This window comes from Pyrgilauda ruficollis, unplaced genomic scaffold, assembly GCF_017590135.1.
Source record: "Pyrgilauda ruficollis isolate IOZ18807 unplaced genomic scaffold, ASM1759013v1 scaffold10, whole genome shotgun sequence".
Taxonomy (NCBI): Eukaryota; Metazoa; Chordata; class Aves; order Passeriformes; family Passeridae; genus Pyrgilauda; species Pyrgilauda ruficollis.
In genome coordinates, this window is record NW_024508101.1 from 4,800,966 (window position 1) to 4,819,180 (window position 18,215).

An 18,215-nucleotide genomic window follows, 5' to 3' on the forward strand; every position below is an offset into this window, starting at 1 on the left:
GGATGAGGCTTAATGGGTACAAATTGAATGAGGCGGAAAATAAAGGGATAGGACATGGAATAGTGGTACAAATGGAAGGAGGGGAAACAGAGGAATAGGACGAGGAGTAATGGGAACAAATTGAACGAGGGGAAATAGGGGAATAGGACAAAGAGTAACGGGTACAAACTGGAAAAGGGTAAATTAGGTTAGATACTCGGAAGAAACTTTCCTGTGAGGGTGGCGAGGGGCTGGCGCTGGTTGCCCAGAGGAGCTGTGGCTGCCCCAGCCCTGGGAGCGTTCCATGCCGGGTCTGTTTGGGCTCGGAGCGGAAGGCGTCAGTGCCCGTGACAGGGACTGGAACCGGACGGTGTTTAAGTCCGTTCCAGCCCCTGAGCCGAAGCGTTCCCCGCTCCGGAGGCGCTGTGAGGGCGGGCGCGGTGCCCCGGTCCCGCCTCCCGGACGTGTGGGGCCGGACGCGGCTGCGCCGGGCCCGGGTGCGACGTGGATCCGGCGGCGCCTGCGCGGGGCCCTCGCTCCGCTCCGCTCCGCTCCGCTGCGCTGCCCTCCCTCAGCGCCGCGCCCGGCCCGGCCCGGCCCGGCCCCGCCGGCAGCGGGGGCAGCTGCGGGAACGGGCGCTGCGGAGCCGCCGAGGATGAGCTGGTTCAACGCCTCGCAGCTGTCCAGCTTCGCCAAGCAGGCGCTGTCGCAGGCGCAGAAGTCCATCGATCGGGTGCTGGACATCCAGGCCGAGGAGACCCCCTGGCCCGACGCCGTCATCCCCGACTACGGTGACGGTAAGGGCGGGCGGCCCGGCCGCCGTGCCGAGCCTCGCGGCCCTTCGCTTCGCCCGCCTCCTCCGCTGTCTCCCCCTTACCCTGGGGAGGTTTAACCACCCCCCCGCACAAAGCCGCCCCGGTTTTTATAATTCAGAGCCCCCTGTGGTTTAATAATCCATGTTCTGCTCCCTCCCGCGCCGGGTGACACCGGCACGAAGCCGGGCAGGCTCAGCTCAGAGCCTGGCTGGTGTCACCAGTGTCCTGCTTTTATCGCATAGGTGGCACTGAGCTTCATATCCTGCTTCTCGAGGTGTTATTTATTTATACTTACACTGAGGGGCTAATAATTGGCAAAAACTGCTCAGTAATATAAAAGGGGAAATCACGCTCTTTTCATGGATTCACTCTGCAACAGGAGGGGCAGAGTAGAAGCTGAAAGTCTGGTCCATATGAACCAAATGAAATTTCCACTTTTCGTGGCTTCCAGTTCATAATCCTCCAACATCTGTGGAAAGGAATGTGCTGGTGAAAAAGTTGTCATGGCTATGAGGAAGTGTCTCCCCTGTGCGTGTGCTGATGGAGAGCCTGAAGGAATGGTCACCTAAGCTGCTGTTTGGAAGGGAGAGAGCAAAAAGGAGCCCTCTTAATTAGAAACTCCCCCCCCAATAATAATAATAATAATAATAATAATAGAAAACAAAGTAATCTGGAATCAGTGTCATTGCTACAACTATATCTAGAAAAACTATGTCTAGCTGGAGGAGGAGGAGGATATTTCCAGGTGAAGCCACAGCAGAGTGAGATTTCTGAAAACTGTAGCAACTGAAAATGTTTTCCAGGTTGGTTGCACAGCAAAGGTCAGTTTTGGTCTTTGTCCCTTTGAGGGCTTGGCAGTCATGTAAGTGGTCTGGTGTCATCTTACAATGCAGAAATTGTTTATAGAAAACTCTGTCATGCTTAATTTCTCAAAGCTTTAGACTTGTCCAAATTCTTAAAATTTTATTTGTGTCTTAGTATTTATGGTAGTTCTGTAATTTATAAGAAGAGCAGCAAAGATCAGCCTGCATCTGGTTTTCAGGGAAAACCTTCTTGTTTCTAAGAGATGTCAAAATATGTTCTGAATGTTACAATTAACTCAGAGCTTTTTCTGAAGCTGTTGAATCATGGACAAGGTAGCAAATAAGTCAGATGCTTGTAGTAATAAATCACATGTTTGTAGTATTTTGGACAATGAAAGCAGTAATTTCCTGAGAAATTATCTTGAGATTTGAGGCCAACAGCTATCAACTGTTCTGAAAGTAGAAGCCAGCTCTAAATATTGTAACTCAGCATTTTTAATAGATGCTGCTGCATTGAGTGAGTTTGTTTTTAAGTAGCCTGAAATAGTTACGTTACCCAGATTATAAAATGGGATATTATTTTTTGATTTCTCTTTCTTACTTCAGATGCTACTGAAATTTGATGCTGAAATTCTTGGTTTTGCTGTTGACAAATCCTGGAAAGCCTGCAAGAAATACAATAATTGGAATTGTTGATGTTGTTTTAGGGCAGCTTCAGAACTGAACAATTCAGTATTTCTCTACAGAAGAGGGAAATTCTCAGCTGGGCTGCTGCTGATTTTTATTGTCAGCTCCATGCTGATGCTTGGTGTTTGAAGAAAAATGAAATTGTCAGAAACAAGGCAGGAAACCTTCTTGTAGTGTAAATACTGCAAATACTTAAAGCTTCTCCCCTCTGTTTTCTGTAATGGTGTGTGAAGTGTTTATATGCTACTTGCAGATAACTTTTAAGACCTTGTAATTTTTTCCTCCTTTTTAAATCAGTATAATTCTCTTAACTACAGCTTTTCATGTTGTTTTTTGCCTGGACTTCTTTCTCAGTAGGGAAGCAGGAGGCCACATTTGCTTTTGCTTGTAGCTTTCAAAGTGTTTTTTTTTTTACCTATCCCCCTTTTTTTCTTTTTTTTTAGGAACAAATTCTCTCATAAGTGGAGGATGGGACACATCTTCCTGGGGCTTGAACTCAACTACAGAACCCCAGAATCAGCCAGTATCACCCACAGCTATCACAAAGCCGGTGAGGAGGACGGTAGTGGATGAATCTGAAAACTTCTTCAGTGCCTTTCTCTCCCCAACAGACGTTCAGAGTATACAGAAAAACCCAGTGGTGTCCAAACCTCCAGCCAAATCACAGCGACCCAAAGAGGAGGTGAAAAGCACTTTAAAGGAGTCTCAACACTCCAGTCAGCTGGAAGGGCCAGTGACAGCAGAGGCAGAGGTGAAGGATTCCTCCGTAGCTGACCTGGACTTGAAAAGCCTTGATATTCCCGAGGAGAAATTAGAAGAGAATGCTGTGCTTAAATCTGATGCCCAGCATGAAGCAAGCACAAATGAAGTCACTGACAAAAAGGTGTCTGCTCTAAATTTTGAAGAACCTGAAGATTCTCCTAGTGAAAAATCCAGTGTAGTTGGGGATGGAGCAGCAGGTGCACCCGAGGGCACTTCTCAGCCCCTTGGAGCAGGCACGAAAGACCTGGCTTTGGAAGGGAAGGAGAGAAAGACTGAGGACAGACAAAGCAATACCCCATCACCTCCCATCAGCACCTTTTCCTCAGGCACTTCCACAACCAGTGATATTGAAGTTCTGGACCACGAAAGTGTGATAAGTGAGAGCTCAGTAAGTTCCAGACAAGAAGCTGCAGATTCCAAGTCCAGCCTTCACCTCATGCAGACGTCGTTCCAGCTCTTATCCACGTCTGCCTGTGCGGATTATAATCGCTTAGATGACTTCCAGAAAATGACTGAGAGCTGTGGCTCCTCGGATGCTTTTGAAAGAATTGATTCGTTCAGTGTGCAGTCCTTGGATAGCAGGAGTGTCAGTGAAATAAATTCAGATGATGAGTTGTCAGGCAGGGCTTCTGCTTCAGCGTCTGTCGCTGTCAGTCCTTCCGTGCCAAAGACAGAAACGGTTGACGCCCTGAAAAATAAATCTGAAAACTTGAATGATGCTTCTGTGCTACATGCTGAGGAAGCTGAGATGGAAGAGAGTGGGAGAAGTGCAACCCCTGTTAATTCTGAGCAGCCAGATGTTGTTTTGGTTGCTGCTGTGCAAACTGTTGAAGGACAGGTTGTGAAGGAGGAGGCTGAGCCCCAGCAGGATGCTGGGGAACAATTGGTAGAAGAGGACACTGAAAAGCAAGAGCTTAAAAAGGTAAATAAAACATATATTGCAAACACACCTTTTAATTGCAAATGAGGTTCCTGACATTTCCTTACATTGTCCTGTATCTCTTACATCAGCTTATTTGAATGAATTAATAGATTCTGAGCTATCTGACCCTGTATAAAACTGTCCCTGTTATCCTGCAGTGGAACACTGCTGGTAAAACTTCTGCTCAGATAGTTGTGGGTTTCACCTGACCCACCTGGTTGTTGTTATTGTAAATTGTCACCAGGGGTGGCAAACAGGAAGCCTAATAAGTCAAATGTGCTATTTTAGTTCTTTGGTGTTTACATTTGTATATTTTCTTGTATTTTTGTTGTCTGTGTTCAACTTTCCAAAACCTCTTGTTAAGAAATTATTTTGAGGATGTGTGCTCAGACCTTTTGACCCTGAGTGAAAGTTTTCCTCCCTCATCTGAGGCTATTCTGCTGCTTTGTGCTAATGTGCTAATGTTTCCCAGAAGAGACCTTCCCATAGAAATTATTCTGTAAAGAACATTGGGAGTCTTAATGCTTAATGTTAGCCATAGTTTTATGGACTATCAGCTCTAGTTAAAAACTTCATGTATAATTAAATCTCACTGTCGATCATTTTGTTGAGGAACTTACTTGAGCCACACGTGCTGATTTAGTAGGATTTCTGTACCTGTAGAAAACAGATGTGTTTATGTTCAGGTGTGTGGCAGAAACATGATAATCCTCACTGACTTCTGCCTCAAATTCCTGAAACATTGACCAGTTCAGTTTTAAATAATCTTGTGAGGGAATGGGGGGTGGGAGAAGGGAAAACCTGCCCCTCTTGTGTTTTAATTGTCCCATTGATCTGATCTTTATCTATAAAACCTTGTCCAGATGATTGATTCATTAACTGAGAAGCTGGAGAAGAGGGAAATACAGTTACTAAGCACTAGTAAAGAGAGGGCTCGCTTGGAAGAAGCTTATGATAACCTCAAAGAGTAAGTATGGAAATACACTCAGTGCTGTAACTGTGACTTTGCTGTAATAAAGTCTTAGACAGTAGATCAAACAAGGAGCTTTGTGACTGGAGCAAAGGTTACAGGGGATGTGCACTGTTTGTGAAAGGTGGCAATAATGACTGCATGTGTTGTGATGGGATTTTTTTTTAAAGACATGTTATTTCTTGGAGCCAAAATCTCTTTGGAGGGTGCTGGGGAAAGATCTTTCAGTAAGCAAGCAGTAAGAATGACAAATGTTGAGAATCAGTCTTAGTTAAAATGAAGATCTTTATTATAAGACTGGATTCAGCTATTAAGAGAGACTGACTTTGCTGATACAGAGGGAGGAACCTGATTTACCAAGTAATTTGTTGACTAAGATGTAGGCAGGGAAACTATGGAAGAAGGGCTGATTGTAGGGAAAAACCTGAAATTATTATTTAATTTAGTTAAAGTTAAAAGGGGAAAAAGTGGGAAGTTGTATTTACCAGCTCATTGATCAAATATTGAGTTATAAAATTTATAACAGATATATGATGCTGTTGTTTAATGACTAAATTGATCCTAACTTAAAAAATACATGAAATAATTTACCCTTTCTATGATACAGATTATGGTTAACTAAAAAGGACTTTTTCAAGGAGCAAAACATTTAAGATAAATCAAGCATTTAGTTGTTTTCATGGGTAAACTACTGAGTTGATAAAGATCTTTGATTAGTACTTCTGATACAGATGTGAGGTTTTTTGACTTTAGCTTATCATGTGTAATAGAAATAAAATACTTCTTAAAAGCATTTAAGACAACTTGTTGCAAACTATTTGGAGTGTCACATACCCGTGCAACTGTTCTGAAATGTTGATTTTATATGCAGTGAAATGTTTAGAATGAAAGAAGAGAGCAGCAGCCTTTCATCTCTTAAAGAGGAGTTTGCTCAGCGAATTGCAGATGCTGAGAAGAAGCTCCAACTAGCCTGCAAAGAGAGAGATGCAGCTAAAAAGGTGAAATTAATTTTTCATGAAATTTTTTTGTGAAATTAATATTTATTAGGCTATGACACAATTGAATTTCTTGAGGAAAAACAATTAACATTAACCCAGGGAAAAGCTTGAGGCTGTTAGTAACCAGCATGAGCTGTTTCCAACCATCCAGGCTGCTTGGTGCTCACATCTGTGTTCTTGCATCCATGCTGTAAGCCAGCTTGGGGAACTCATTTAATTGGGAAAAAAAGAGATTTAATGTGTGCTCTCATTTACCTTGTACCAAATATATATTTGCATTGGTGAGTGAGAATGGCCTGGGGATGTGAGGAAGGGGTGAAGAATGGGAATGGCTTCTTTAGAGGATTAACTGGGAGGAAAATTAAGGGCTGATGACAGATTGATTTGGAATGAGCAAAGAAATCTACAGCAGCAAAGTTTATGGGGTTTAAATGTTCTTGACCTGGTGTCACAGCATTTCATTTCTCTAGCTTAATGCAGAAAGGAAACTCAAATCTGACTGAAAAACAAATATTTTTCAGCTGTTTGTCACTCTGTTGACACAGCAGTGAGTTGAATTAGAAAAATTATTCAGTAGCTACTTGTGAATGGGACAGGTTGGTTTTTCTCTATTGCAAAAGTTTCAAGAAAATTAAATGGATGGGGAAGTTAGGAAAAATTGTACAGAGGATTTAGAGAGTTTCAATCCTTAGAGGTTTTTAAAACTTGATGCAATAAGGCTCTGAGCAATCTGTTTTGATCAGATAATCTCCAGAGTTCCCTTCCAACCTAAATTGTTTTCCCAGCAAAGTCTTAGGAGAGGAAGGCAGAAGAAAAAGGTGATCAGTGTAACTCACTCTATGTTTTTCCCTCCATGTATTTTAATAAACAGTCCTAAGTATTTTATCCTATTATTTAGGAAGTAAAGACTGTTAAAGAGGAATTGGCTACTAGACTTAATACCAATGAAACTGCTGAATTATTGAAAGAAAAAGAAGAGCAAATCAAAGGATTAATGGAGGAAGGTGAGAATTAACTTTTTTGTTGCAGTAAAATTGTGTAGAATAGTTTGAAATGTACTGGCCTTGCACACAAGCCTTCTTTGTATGACTAAAAAGTGCTAAATTTGAAGCATGTTGGATGTTTCTGAATGTTTTAAGCATTTAGTGAGTAGCAAAGAGCAACAGGAAGGGTCAGGCAGGTACAGGTGGCTGGAGAGGTGATTCCTGCAAGATGCAGTAAAATGTGCTGAGAGATAAAACCAGCATGTGCAGAACAGCATTCTGTCTTCCATTCAGGAGCAATCTAATGAAGGCATTGTTCATGGCATTTCTACAGTGTCTCTTTTAATACTTCTTCATTTTGGAAGTAAAATATAGATACTAAATGAGAAGATTTTTTTCCTAACATGATGAGCTCACTTGCTTTATTTTCAAAGCCTTTTACATCCTATCCTATCTCACTGTAGCTCAGTGTGTAGCAAGGGTATCTCAGGATAAGATAGATTTAAACTAAAGAACTTGCATGAAGAACTGTAAGAATAAGTATTTCCATATTTACTCGAGTAATATTTTCATGGGACTAAAGAGCAAGGCAGGTGTGAAGAGAGGGAATCCATAGAATATCACCAATATGCACTGGCTTCATGCTCAATTTCTTCACAGGAGAAAAGCTTTCCAAGCAGCAGCTGCAGAATTCCAACATTATTAAGAAATTAAGAGCCAAAGAGAAAGAGAGAGAAAATATTAACACAAAACAGAACAAAAAGATTAAGGAATTGGAAGAGGAGTTGCAGCATTTAAAACAGGTGAGATATTTGTTGAATTTTTTAAGGTTTTATGTTAGCTGCTAAATTGCCTTTTGGGAGGGCTCTTGGTAAATTGACTTATTTTTTTATTTTCTGTAGATGTCTCTATTTCATAGAATCCCAGAATGGTTTGGGTTGGAAGGAACCCTAAAGCCCATCCAGTTCCATCCCCTTCCATACACCTTTCACTATCCCAAGCTGCTCCAAGCCCCATCCAGCCTGGCCTTGGGCACTGCCAGGGGTGGGGTAGTCCCAGTTTCTCTGGGCAACCTGTGCCAGGCTCTCACCATTTCACATTATTGGAGCACTGAGTTGTGATTTATGTGTATATTCCTTGTAAAACTGCAGTGAGGGATCTTCTCCACTGCTTGTTTGCATGTGAGCTGGAAAATCTGTACCACCAAAATTTAGACAGTGATTGAGTCAAGACCTTACAAATTTCAGACCCAGGATGTGGAGTTGTGTGAAGCTGTGCTGAAGAGCAGCTCCCTCCTCTGGGCAAGGCAGGGAAGCAAAACCTTTCTCTTTCTGCCGAGTGTTAGATGGCTTTAGCCACTTTGTCCCAAATTGGTTGCCACTGTTGTCCCTGTCCTCAGGCAGTGCTGTCAGCCCCACGTCCTGGGGTTTGTTTCATGTTTCTTGTCTTCACTGACAGGTGCTTGATGGCAAGGAGGATCTTGAGAAGCAGCATCGAGATAGCATTAAACAACTGAACAGTGTTGTGGAGAGACAAGAAAAGGACCTCACTAAACTTCAGGCAGAAGTGCAGGAACTTGAAGAAAGGAACAGGAGTGTGCAGGCAGCACTCGACAGTGCATACAAGTAAGCAAAGCAATCACACCTTCAGATTGTGGCTCTTCCTTGTGCAATGCTTGTGAAATATTTAAATGTAACAAAGTTACTTTCCAAGTTGCTGTTGGCATTTAAATGTACTAGTGTTTGTTTATTTCTTTGTTTGGTTCTTTCTCCCCAGGGAACTTGCAGACCTTCATAAAGCGAATGCTACAAAGGACAGCGAGGCTCAGGAAGCAGCCCTGAGTCGGGAGATGAAGGCGAAGGAAGAGCTTGGGTTAGCATTGGAAAAGGCCCAGGAGGAGGCTCGGCAGCAGCAAGAAGCTTTGGCAATTCAGGTGGGTCTGAAATGCAGTGATAAACTCATTAATTCAACAAGTGACTGCACTGAGCTGCTGTGTGCACCTGATGTAATGGACCAGGTGGAACTCGTTTTTGTGTGCTTAGCAAATACCCAGAGGATTTCTTCCCTGTGGAACTTGTTCCATGTTGAGGGGTGTTGTGCTAACCTTTAAAATACTAATTTTATTTAAAAGTACTTATAATTTTACTTATCTAGATGAAATTACTTTGATAGGCTCTATGTTAAGTTTGTGGTACTCTTACCTCTTAGAATTTTTAGCGATAAATAAATCAGTGTAACTACTTGTGTGCGTGCAAAAATGAAGCCTTTACTTGTAAACAAACATATCCTGCTAACACTGTTTGAAAATGGTGTGGGACTGTGGCAAGGAATAGGTGATGACAGAACTTTTGGCAAGAGTTTAGTAACAATTTCTTGTTTATTTAGGTGGCAGACCTGAGGCTGGCACTGCAACGTGCAGAGCAGCAGGCAGCAAGAAAAGAAGATTATTTACGGCAGGAAATTGGTGAACTACAGCAGGTACTGTAACAAACAGATGATGCCCACTTGCACCAGCAAGGAGGACTTCTGAAAACCCAAAAATAAATTGCTACCATGACATGAGCAGCCTGAAAGAGAGGCTTTATTTTCCTTGTTACCTGCAGTGGTTGTCCTTTACAGAGGAGCAATAAAAATATTAATGGAAATGTTTTTTTAAATTACATAGTGGAAAAAAGTCTTAGTTTTTTATGATGCCTCTTAAAGAGAATGCTGTCCTTTTTAAATACAAGACAAAATACAGGCATTAATTCTGTGATAGTTGTGTAAAGTTGCTGGCAAATGCACTTCTGAATGACTCTTTATCTGCTTATTAAGAATATTTTTATTGTTCTTAAGGGCCAGAATATAGGTTGTTGCCAAAATGTTTCAAACGATGTCCAGAGCCCTGGAATTTCTGGGCTCTTGCTCTGTTATTTATCTGAAAATGTTTAACTTCTCTCTTTCACACTTTACTTTGAGTTTGAGCCACATGAATGTTAGATTGTAAAGTAGTAATCTTAGAATGTAAAGCAGCTGCTATTTATTTAGATGAACTCTGTATGACTCTTTCAATCCGTCATATGATTTAAATTATATTTAATTTGTGATTTCAGAGACTCCAAGAAGCAGAGAGCAGGAACCAAGAGCTGAGCCAAAGTGTGACCTCTGCTACACGGCCCCTGCTGCGGCAGATAGAGAACCTGCAGGCCACGCTGGGAGCACAGACCTCTGCCTGGGAGAAACTGGAGAAGAACCTTTCTGACAGGCTGGGTAAGGTGCTTGAGCTTCTGCTGAGCTGTGAGGCTCTGGGTGAAGATGTGAGATGTGTGAAGGTAAATGTAAAGGGCTTAATTAACACTTGCCCAAAGTGTAGATGGTGGATCAGGAGAGAGGAGCACCAAATGCTTTCCTGTAAGGAAATGGTGTGGGGGAGTCATGCCAAGGTTCTTGGACAGGTAATCCACTGGTTCTGTGTAAAACACTCTGTAACATAAGATTGTAAGGTGTACATGTCCTTACAGCTTCTAAGGGCATTGAGACACTGAAGGTATTCCAGTGTGGAGCCTGATGCTGAGATTCCCATTGTAAAGTTTGGAATCACTTACCTGACTGCATAGGTGATGATACATATATTGTTTGATACAGTGGTAATGTATTGTTTTAAATGAAAAATGCATTAAAAGCCCAAAGGTGGACCCCAAAAAAATACTTCCTTTCTGGAAGCAATCTGTAGTTGTATATTGCTTTTTGAAAGAGCCTGAAATCTGTTCATTCTGCATTGCTTTGATCCTCTGTGTGTGGAAAATATTTAATTTCCTTACAAAAGAAAACAAGATGTATTTTTTAAGAAAGATTAGTTGCATATAAAAAAAATCTGAAATTCAATTTTGATATATAAGTAAATGGCTCATATTCTAGATATTTGATCAAAAAAGGTTAAATTCCATGTTTTTTTCTTACTATTAGGTGAGTCTCAAACTCTTCTAGCAGCAGCTGCTGAGAGAGAAAGGGCTGCTACAGAGGAACTTCTTGCTAATAAAATTCAGATGTCTTCTTCTGAATCTCAAAATAGTCTTTTAAGGCAAGAAAATACCCGTCTTCAGGCTCAGCTGGAAGTGGAGAGAAACAAATTGAAGAAAATGGAAAATGAGAACAGCAGGTGAGTTCATTTTTGGTTAACAGCATTTCTTTATAATGTAGTGAAATTGAGTTGATATGACTGTGCAATGTGTTGGCAGAATGTTACAAAAAAATGTTGTTGAAGATACTTTGTTTCATTGTAAAGATTAAAAAGTGTTACATTCATAACAATTTGTAGCTTTGCAGCTGGGTTTGTTTTAAAAGCCTCTGAATCTACAGGGAATAGAATGGAGAATACCTATTTATTAACTTCACCTCTTTCTTTCCTCTGTGTAGGTATGAGGTTGAACTAGAAGGGCTCAAAGATGAGTATGCAAAAACCCTGGAAGATGCAAAGAAAGAAAAGGTATTGCCTAATTTAGCTTTAATCTCTGTTATGCTTGAAATCTGAGCTAACTGGAGATTAACAGTTTGTATTTCTCTTTGCAGGCACTGCTGGCTACTCAGTTGGAAATGGAGAAGATGAAGGTTGAACAGGAGAGAAAGAAGGCTGTTCTTGTCCAAGAAGCAGCAAAGGAGAAGGTGCAAAAACCTAATATTTATAAGTCTTACTGATATTGTCTTTATTTTAGTAGACAACTATACCTGAAACTTTTAGTACCTGGCAATATCTTTCCAGTGAAATAGGTGAAGTGTTGGACTCACTGAAATAAATTTTGAGTCATAGTCTATTTGACCTGAAAGAGGTAAAATATGGATTGTTGTCTTAATCCTCTGTGTTCTCTGAGCGATCTTGGATCCTTTTTCTTCTGAAGCTACTTGTTTCCTTTGCTTAGACTAACAGCATTGCTTCCACTGAATTCTTGTTTTGTTTCAGTGTGTAATGTTCCACATGCTTTCCAGATGAAGTCACAAGTCACAGAGGAATCCTCAATAGTCATTAAATTCATTACCACTAATTAACAGTTAGTATTCAGTAAAACTATTTCTGTTGTTTGTTTCTTACTGTCTCCAGTCCTAAAATCTAAGTGCTTTCCCCTTCAGAGGTTAGCATGCTTGTAGATGATCTGGAAAAAGGGGCCAGTCTGTTTTGAAGAGATATCAATAAATTATTAGCACGTGAAAAAGCCTGGAATTTAATCCATACACTTTATTTAAAAAGAACAAAAAGGCCTTAACATTCATTCTAAGAGATGTTCTTCTGGGTGTGAGATATTCTTTCTGTGATACATTTGGATGTACAAAACTGCCTCTGAGTCTCTCTTGGCTGCTTGAAAGAGAACATTTTTTCAGTGTAATTTTCAGCTTCTGTATTAATTTCCTGAAAGGTCCAATATCTTGAAGATAGGCTGTGTTACAGCCCAGAAATTCTTTGTTGTTGAACTTTCATATGTTTTAGGTATGGGGCAAGTAGAAAATCTATCACATAGTATTCTATAGTTGTTGGTGGAAAAAGGGAGGCTATTTATAGAATCTCTTTTAGCATGTTGTGAATGTTTTTTCTTTCTCTAACTGGTGATATTGGATGCCTTTGTTTGTTTTTAAGGACCGAAAGTCATTCACAGTTGAAACTGTATCAAGTACACCCTCAATGTCCCGCTCCAGTTCCATAAGTGGGGTGGACATGGCAGGTCTTCAGACCTCTTTCCTCTCACAGGTAGGATAGATCACCTAAAATGGCTTTTTTCTTCTTGAGAGACCACTTACTTTCCTCCTCAAGGGCTTCTAGTAACATAGAAAATGACTCTTCAAGAGTGTATTGGCCTTAGACGAGGTAACATCCTGTGCAGAAACATCTAAAATCTGCTTACAAGATGTCTGGGACTGTAAAACATACAATTGATTTATTTTTATTTGCACTCCTGGTTTAGGGCACACCCCTGCTCTCTAGACAGCATGACTGAGTGCTGTACTCTGCTGTCTCCTACTGCTGCTCCTCCCCTGTCAGTCCAGTTCATGCTGCCAGTGTTCCATGGCACCTGTGGAAGTGTCAGGAGAACTTGCCAATAAGGAGCTATCCCAAATTGTACCTATTCACCTCAAGCTTGTGTTTTGAAAACAAGCTTTAAGCATTGAAATGCTTGCCTAGCACACTGTATTTTACATCTTAAGTTATGTCATATTTAGGAGAGGGAAGATTCCAAAATGGCCATGTTTTTGTCTAATTTTCAGCTTCTCTAACGTTCTATTTGTAGGATGATCCTCATGATCACTCCTTTGGACCAATAGCTACCAGTGGGAGCAATCTCTATGATGCAATAAGGATGGGATCAGGTTCAAGTATAATTGAAAACCTTCAGTCACAGCTAAAACTAAGAGAAGGGGAGATTTCACATCTACAGGTATCAGAAAGCTTGGTGTGTGTTGCAAGAATTCTGTGAACCAGCACAGCTGTGTAGGGATGAGCACAAGAAGAATTTGTTGGTTCCTTTTTGTTTTGGCAAGGACCTATCCAGAAAATATATCTGTCTGAAAAGTAAAATATCCAGGACACTGAGATTTGAAAAGAAAGTGAGAGAGGATCTGAGTTGTGCTGTTTCACAGTCTGGTTAAGAATAAGCCTTAATTACTGTGTATTTTGATATGGTGTTTTATAAATACAGTGAATTCTTTCCTTCTCCTCCTTGTTATGTGTGTTTACCCTAGCTGGAAATTGGAAACCTGGAGAAAACTCGATCAATAATGGCAGAAGAGCTGGTTAAATTAACAAATCAAAATGATGAACTTGAAGAAAAAGTGAAGGAAATAACCAAATTACGCACACAGTTAAAGGTAAGTGCATTTCTGGTGTAAATCCATAGTAAAATGTAGATAATTGTATTACTTTAGGAGCAGTCCTGTCAGTTTAGGAATATATTCAAATCTGTTTCAAAGCATAAGTGACTGAAGAGCCTGGTTTTTGGTGGGTTTTTAAAATATATATAGTAGAACCTAAAAATGCGCACTCCATGGTTAGGGAGTCACTTCAAAACACAGTTGCTGGAAACATGTGCTGTGCATAAGACTGTGTGCTAAGTCAGGGAGAGACCATTTTTGCTTCTATTATTTAGGAACTTGTCTGGAACTGGATTTTTTAGTAGAGGGAGGGTTTTAATTAATAGCATGGGTTTGAGGTTGATGCAGAAGTTGAATATGTATGTGCAGTAGATATACAGGAAATAGGACAAATAATTGAATCCAAATGTTTAAGAATCTAAATTGAAATATTTGAAGAGTTTTGGAATAATTTTTGAATACAGAATGTTACATTTTCTCATGAAACATTTCCCAAATTGGTCATTCCTGTAGTAAAACAGTGCAGTTTTCTAACTGTTTTTAATGCTTATAGCAACTGAACTTCAAGGTGCTTCACTATGTCCTATGAAGCCAGCACTAATTCTCTTTATGATGTTTGGAATATCTTCCTTTAATATCTAGACTATAAGTCTAGCTGTACTCAAAGCACAAAGTACTTTTGAAGAGTTTACTGAATGCTTCACTGTGGTTACACTTTGATGAGGTAGTGCTGCCCTTATTTCCCTTGGCAGTGTCAAACACTGTCCAGCAGCAGCTTGTTTGAGGCTGAGAACCAGAACCAGTGAGATAACAGCGTGTGTCCTTGCAGGATTTGGATCAGAGGTACAACACCATTCTCCAGATGTATGGGGAGAAGGCAGAGGAGGCTGAGGAGCTCCGACTGGATCTGGAAGATGTGAAAAACATGTACAAGACTCAGATAGATGAACTTTTAAAACAAAGACAAAATTAATTCCTTGTGGAACTGTTAGCATTGTATGGTGACAGTCTGTAAAGATAACTGTTTATGTAAATGCTGAATTTAAATGTCTTGTAAAAAACCCCTGTATTATAGAAAATGTGACTATATTATAGAGTTCATATGTTGACAGAAGAATCAATGCTTTAAGTGTCCTGTTCTGTCTGCAGTTAAATTATTTGTGCAATATTTAATTTTATTTCTTCAGTCATCCCTTTATTTAAGTTTTTGCTAAATGGTCGGCCATTTTACCTAAACAGCAGAAATTATGGTTGTTACCTTGTGAGACAGAACTGGAAGGCATGAGTAGTACTAAAAGCAGCCCTTGATTCATAATCTTTGCAAACCTATGAAAATCACATTAGAAGTCTGTCTCAAGTGTTCATACGAGTTTTTCTAAAATCTCATCAGGTAATTTTTAATAACTAAGCAGCAGGGACTTGCTGTCTGAAGCATACCTGGTGGATATTTTTATGACAGGAAAATCTTAGATTTGTGCTTACAACATCTGAACACATCAGGGTGATTATTCTTAGACAAATCAGATTAGTCTGACTACTTAACACTAAGTCCTCTAAAGCAGAGTGTGAGACTCAGATGAGACTTCAAATTACAGCTTCATCTTGTATATTGCTTGTGTTCTCATGAGCAGTCTGGAGACAGCAGCTCTGCTTGTAATGATAAATGTGTTCAACTTTTAACACCAGAAATCTGAGCTGTTAAATATCTGTTCTAGATTTAGTAGCTGATTTTTAAGTAGCTAGAACAGATCAGAAGAATGCAGGAAACTGATTTTTTAAAAATAAATGGCTGCAGATCTCATGGTTCCTTTTATATAATTAGCAAGGGTTAGACTTGTAAAACTGAACTGTGTCTTAATAATAGAGCAAGTCTCCAGTGGCTGCAGAGTATTTCTCATGCCATTCCTTAAGCAAGGTATTGGTCAAACAGCACTCATGTGACTTGGAGTTGAGCTGCATTTTTGGTAATGTCAGAGGAAATGTTTGAATGGGTCCCTTGGGAATGCTGAGAAGGAGCTATGGTCTTCCTCTCTGCATTCCAGAGAACAAATATTTTGCTGCATCTCAGAACCTACTCATGTGAAATACTGGGCAGTTGAAATTCTTTGCTTATCACACCAGTGCCTCTGTTGGGAGAGGTTTTTTTTTTCCCAGACCAGTGCACGTTGTAATTTGGGAACTCTTTTCCTGCTTGGGTATTTGGTGGCCTGACACACAAAGGATGTGAAGGATGAGGAGTTGCTTCTGGACAAATGCCTCTTGGTAATATGATTTTACTATGGGTGTTAAGGATTTATTCCTCACTGGGAGAACAGGATTTATTCCTCACTGAAGTTACACAAGCAAGGGAATGTTCATGGAAAATCCTAGTCTGATTTGACATTCAGGCAGTTGCTCTGTGAGGATTTCATTAAAGCCATAGAGCCAGAACACTTAAATTTGTTGTAACTCCCCATCTGTCATAGAAACTTCTAAGTGCTTTAATAAAAATAATTTTTTCCCTTCCTTTTTTTTTTTTTTTTTTTTCATTGGGAGGTGGGAGGGAATTACCCTCTTGTCTTCATTTCAGTTTTAGAAACCATGGTGGTACGATTTTTCTTCTAAAAACCTCGGAATTTAATACTTTACCTTCATATTAAAGCATGGTTTGTTGCTCTAAGTTTCTGGAAAACCCCAGACCAGTCAAACCTAAGCAAAAATCAGTGCATATTAAAACACTTGCTGGAATTTTACTGATTTAGAATTATGATGTACAAGGGTTAGTTGAGCCTTTTCTTAAGAAAACAACTCTTTGTGATGGTCAAAGATTAGAAATTCTGTTCAGGTTTTATCTACTACAGCAAATCAATAACTTCCTGGTTTTCACTTTTTTTTATGATCTTGGCAGATAAATGCAGCAAAGAAAAATAAATTATTTTATACTCCTGAAGGACTGACAGTTCTGAGTATGTCTTGGGCTATCTCGTTTACGAGAGCTTAGGTAAAAGGGAAATTTTAACATGCAGTCAGCATTAACTGTTTTAGATGTAAAAATGCAAAAGGTACTAGATTTTTAAATTTTACTAAAGTAGATGTAAATATTTCTATTGATTATATTTGGATTCTATAGTCCCTTGTAGTGCAGCCTTTAATACCACCTGAAAATCAGATGGCCTTCTGTGTCTTAATCATCAAAGCCTTAGAAAACAAAGTGGCTGTTGGAAGGTAACATAGGCTTTAAAATATCCTGGTTTGCTCATCTTTGATCTAGTTGTATGCTTGTTTTGAAGAAACTTCGTTTGCTTGAACACAATTCATTGCTCTTACTGAGATTGCCTAGAAGAGTAACGTGCAAAATGAATTAGGCTAGAATTCTAGTACTCACTTTAGACAAAAGTTACTGTTTTAGAACATTCCTTCTGAAAGCAACTAATTTATCTCTCATTTTCACTGCATATTCAAGTATGAAGAAATGTTATTTAAAGGTTACTCAGTGTAGTGTTCAGAGGGAGCTGAATTGCTGATGGAAAGGCCTCTGGATGTAGGCAGGTTTGGATGAGGAATACTCTGGTACTCACTTCCTTTAGGAACTCGAGAGCCCATGTTCAAAATCTCTTGTCAAATTCACATGAAAGAAGGGTTCTATTTTTTTTTCCTGCTACATGTTGTAATTTATGTGCTTATGTTTTACTAAGGGCTATAATGATCCTTTATAAGAGGTGAAATGGTTATCACAGTGAAATTGAACCCCTTGGTTTCGAGTTGTAAAATATGTATAAACTGTAAAAAGCACGGGTCAGCGTAAAATAAAATTTTCCGCTAACAGTGTTCTCTGGTTCTCTTTGATAAAATACTTAAAAATAATTCTGGGGAGGGTGGATAGGTGGGTGTGAACCTAGTGCTGTGAAAGGAAAACATTACTTAAGGTAGAAGATACCAGATACAGTTGGAATACAGGTACAGATGCCAGTTCAAGTCTTGCAGTACCGTGGGTATTTATGTACGAGGAGCTGCTATATTTCTAAATGCACCGCAGCGATGGGGTTGAGGATAATGTGAAATTCAGACTCGTTTCCTTTATTCAGGTAAGCGGTGTCCCTGCGGGGTCAGCACCTCTGCGTTCTCTCGCAGATTTCCTGGCTAGGGCTGTTTGTTGCTCGTTTCCCACCTGGGAACGAGGGGAGAAGAGGTCCGGGCTGTGCGGGAGGATTCCAAGCTCTTGATTGTTGGCGCCTGTGCCTCCCGCGGCGCTCGTCACTGCGGGAATTGGGTCAGACCGAAGGAGGGTGCGGGGTGCCGGCACAGGCAGGAGCGCTGCCGTGTGCCAGGGAGGGCAGGGAGGGCATGGCCGAGCCCTGCCCGTGCGCCTGGCGGTGTTGGTGAGCGCGGCGGCCCCGGCCCCGCTGCTGCCGGCCTGGGCTCGGGGGGACGCCTGGAACAATGGGGTGCCGGAGCCTGCGCTTCCTGCCGGGCCGCGCCAGGA

General features: G+C 40.6%; 1 protein-coding gene across 1 annotated transcript; it reads left to right on the forward strand.

Annotated features, from left to right (window-relative positions):
* The first annotated feature begins 484 nt into the window (after positions 1 to 484).
* Positions 485 to 17,560, forward strand: TMF1 (TATA element modulatory factor 1). Its single transcript, XM_041462189.1, has 17 exons — positions 485 to 776; positions 2,728 to 3,968; positions 4,832 to 4,935; positions 5,810 to 5,936; positions 6,835 to 6,940; positions 7,580 to 7,722; positions 8,378 to 8,544; positions 8,696 to 8,852; positions 9,305 to 9,397; positions 10,012 to 10,168; positions 10,865 to 11,057; positions 11,315 to 11,384; positions 11,468 to 11,560; positions 12,525 to 12,635; positions 13,174 to 13,320; positions 13,625 to 13,750; positions 14,583 to 17,560. Exons 1-17 carry the CDS (start codon positions 635 to 637, stop codon positions 14,724 to 14,726), a joined length of 3,321 nt encoding a protein of 1,106 aa, XP_041318123.1. The 5' UTR covers positions 485 to 634; the 3' UTR covers positions 14,727 to 17,560.
* Positions 17,561 to 18,215: the final 655 nt, after the last annotated feature.

Bases quoted from the DNA above. Each gene is read 5' to 3' on its own strand.
- TMF1 (XM_041462189.1), top strand. From the start codon at position 635: ATGAGCTGGTTCAACGCCTCGCAGCTGTCCAGCTTCGCCAAGCAGGCG. The intron at 777-2,727 runs GTAAGGGCGGGC...CTTTTTTTTTAG, and splicing joins CATCCCCGACTACGGTGACG to GAACAAATTCTCTCATAAGT. The intron at 9,398-10,011 runs GTACTGTAACAA...TTGTGATTTCAG, and splicing joins AAATTGGTGAACTACAGCAG to AGACTCCAAGAAGCAGAGAG.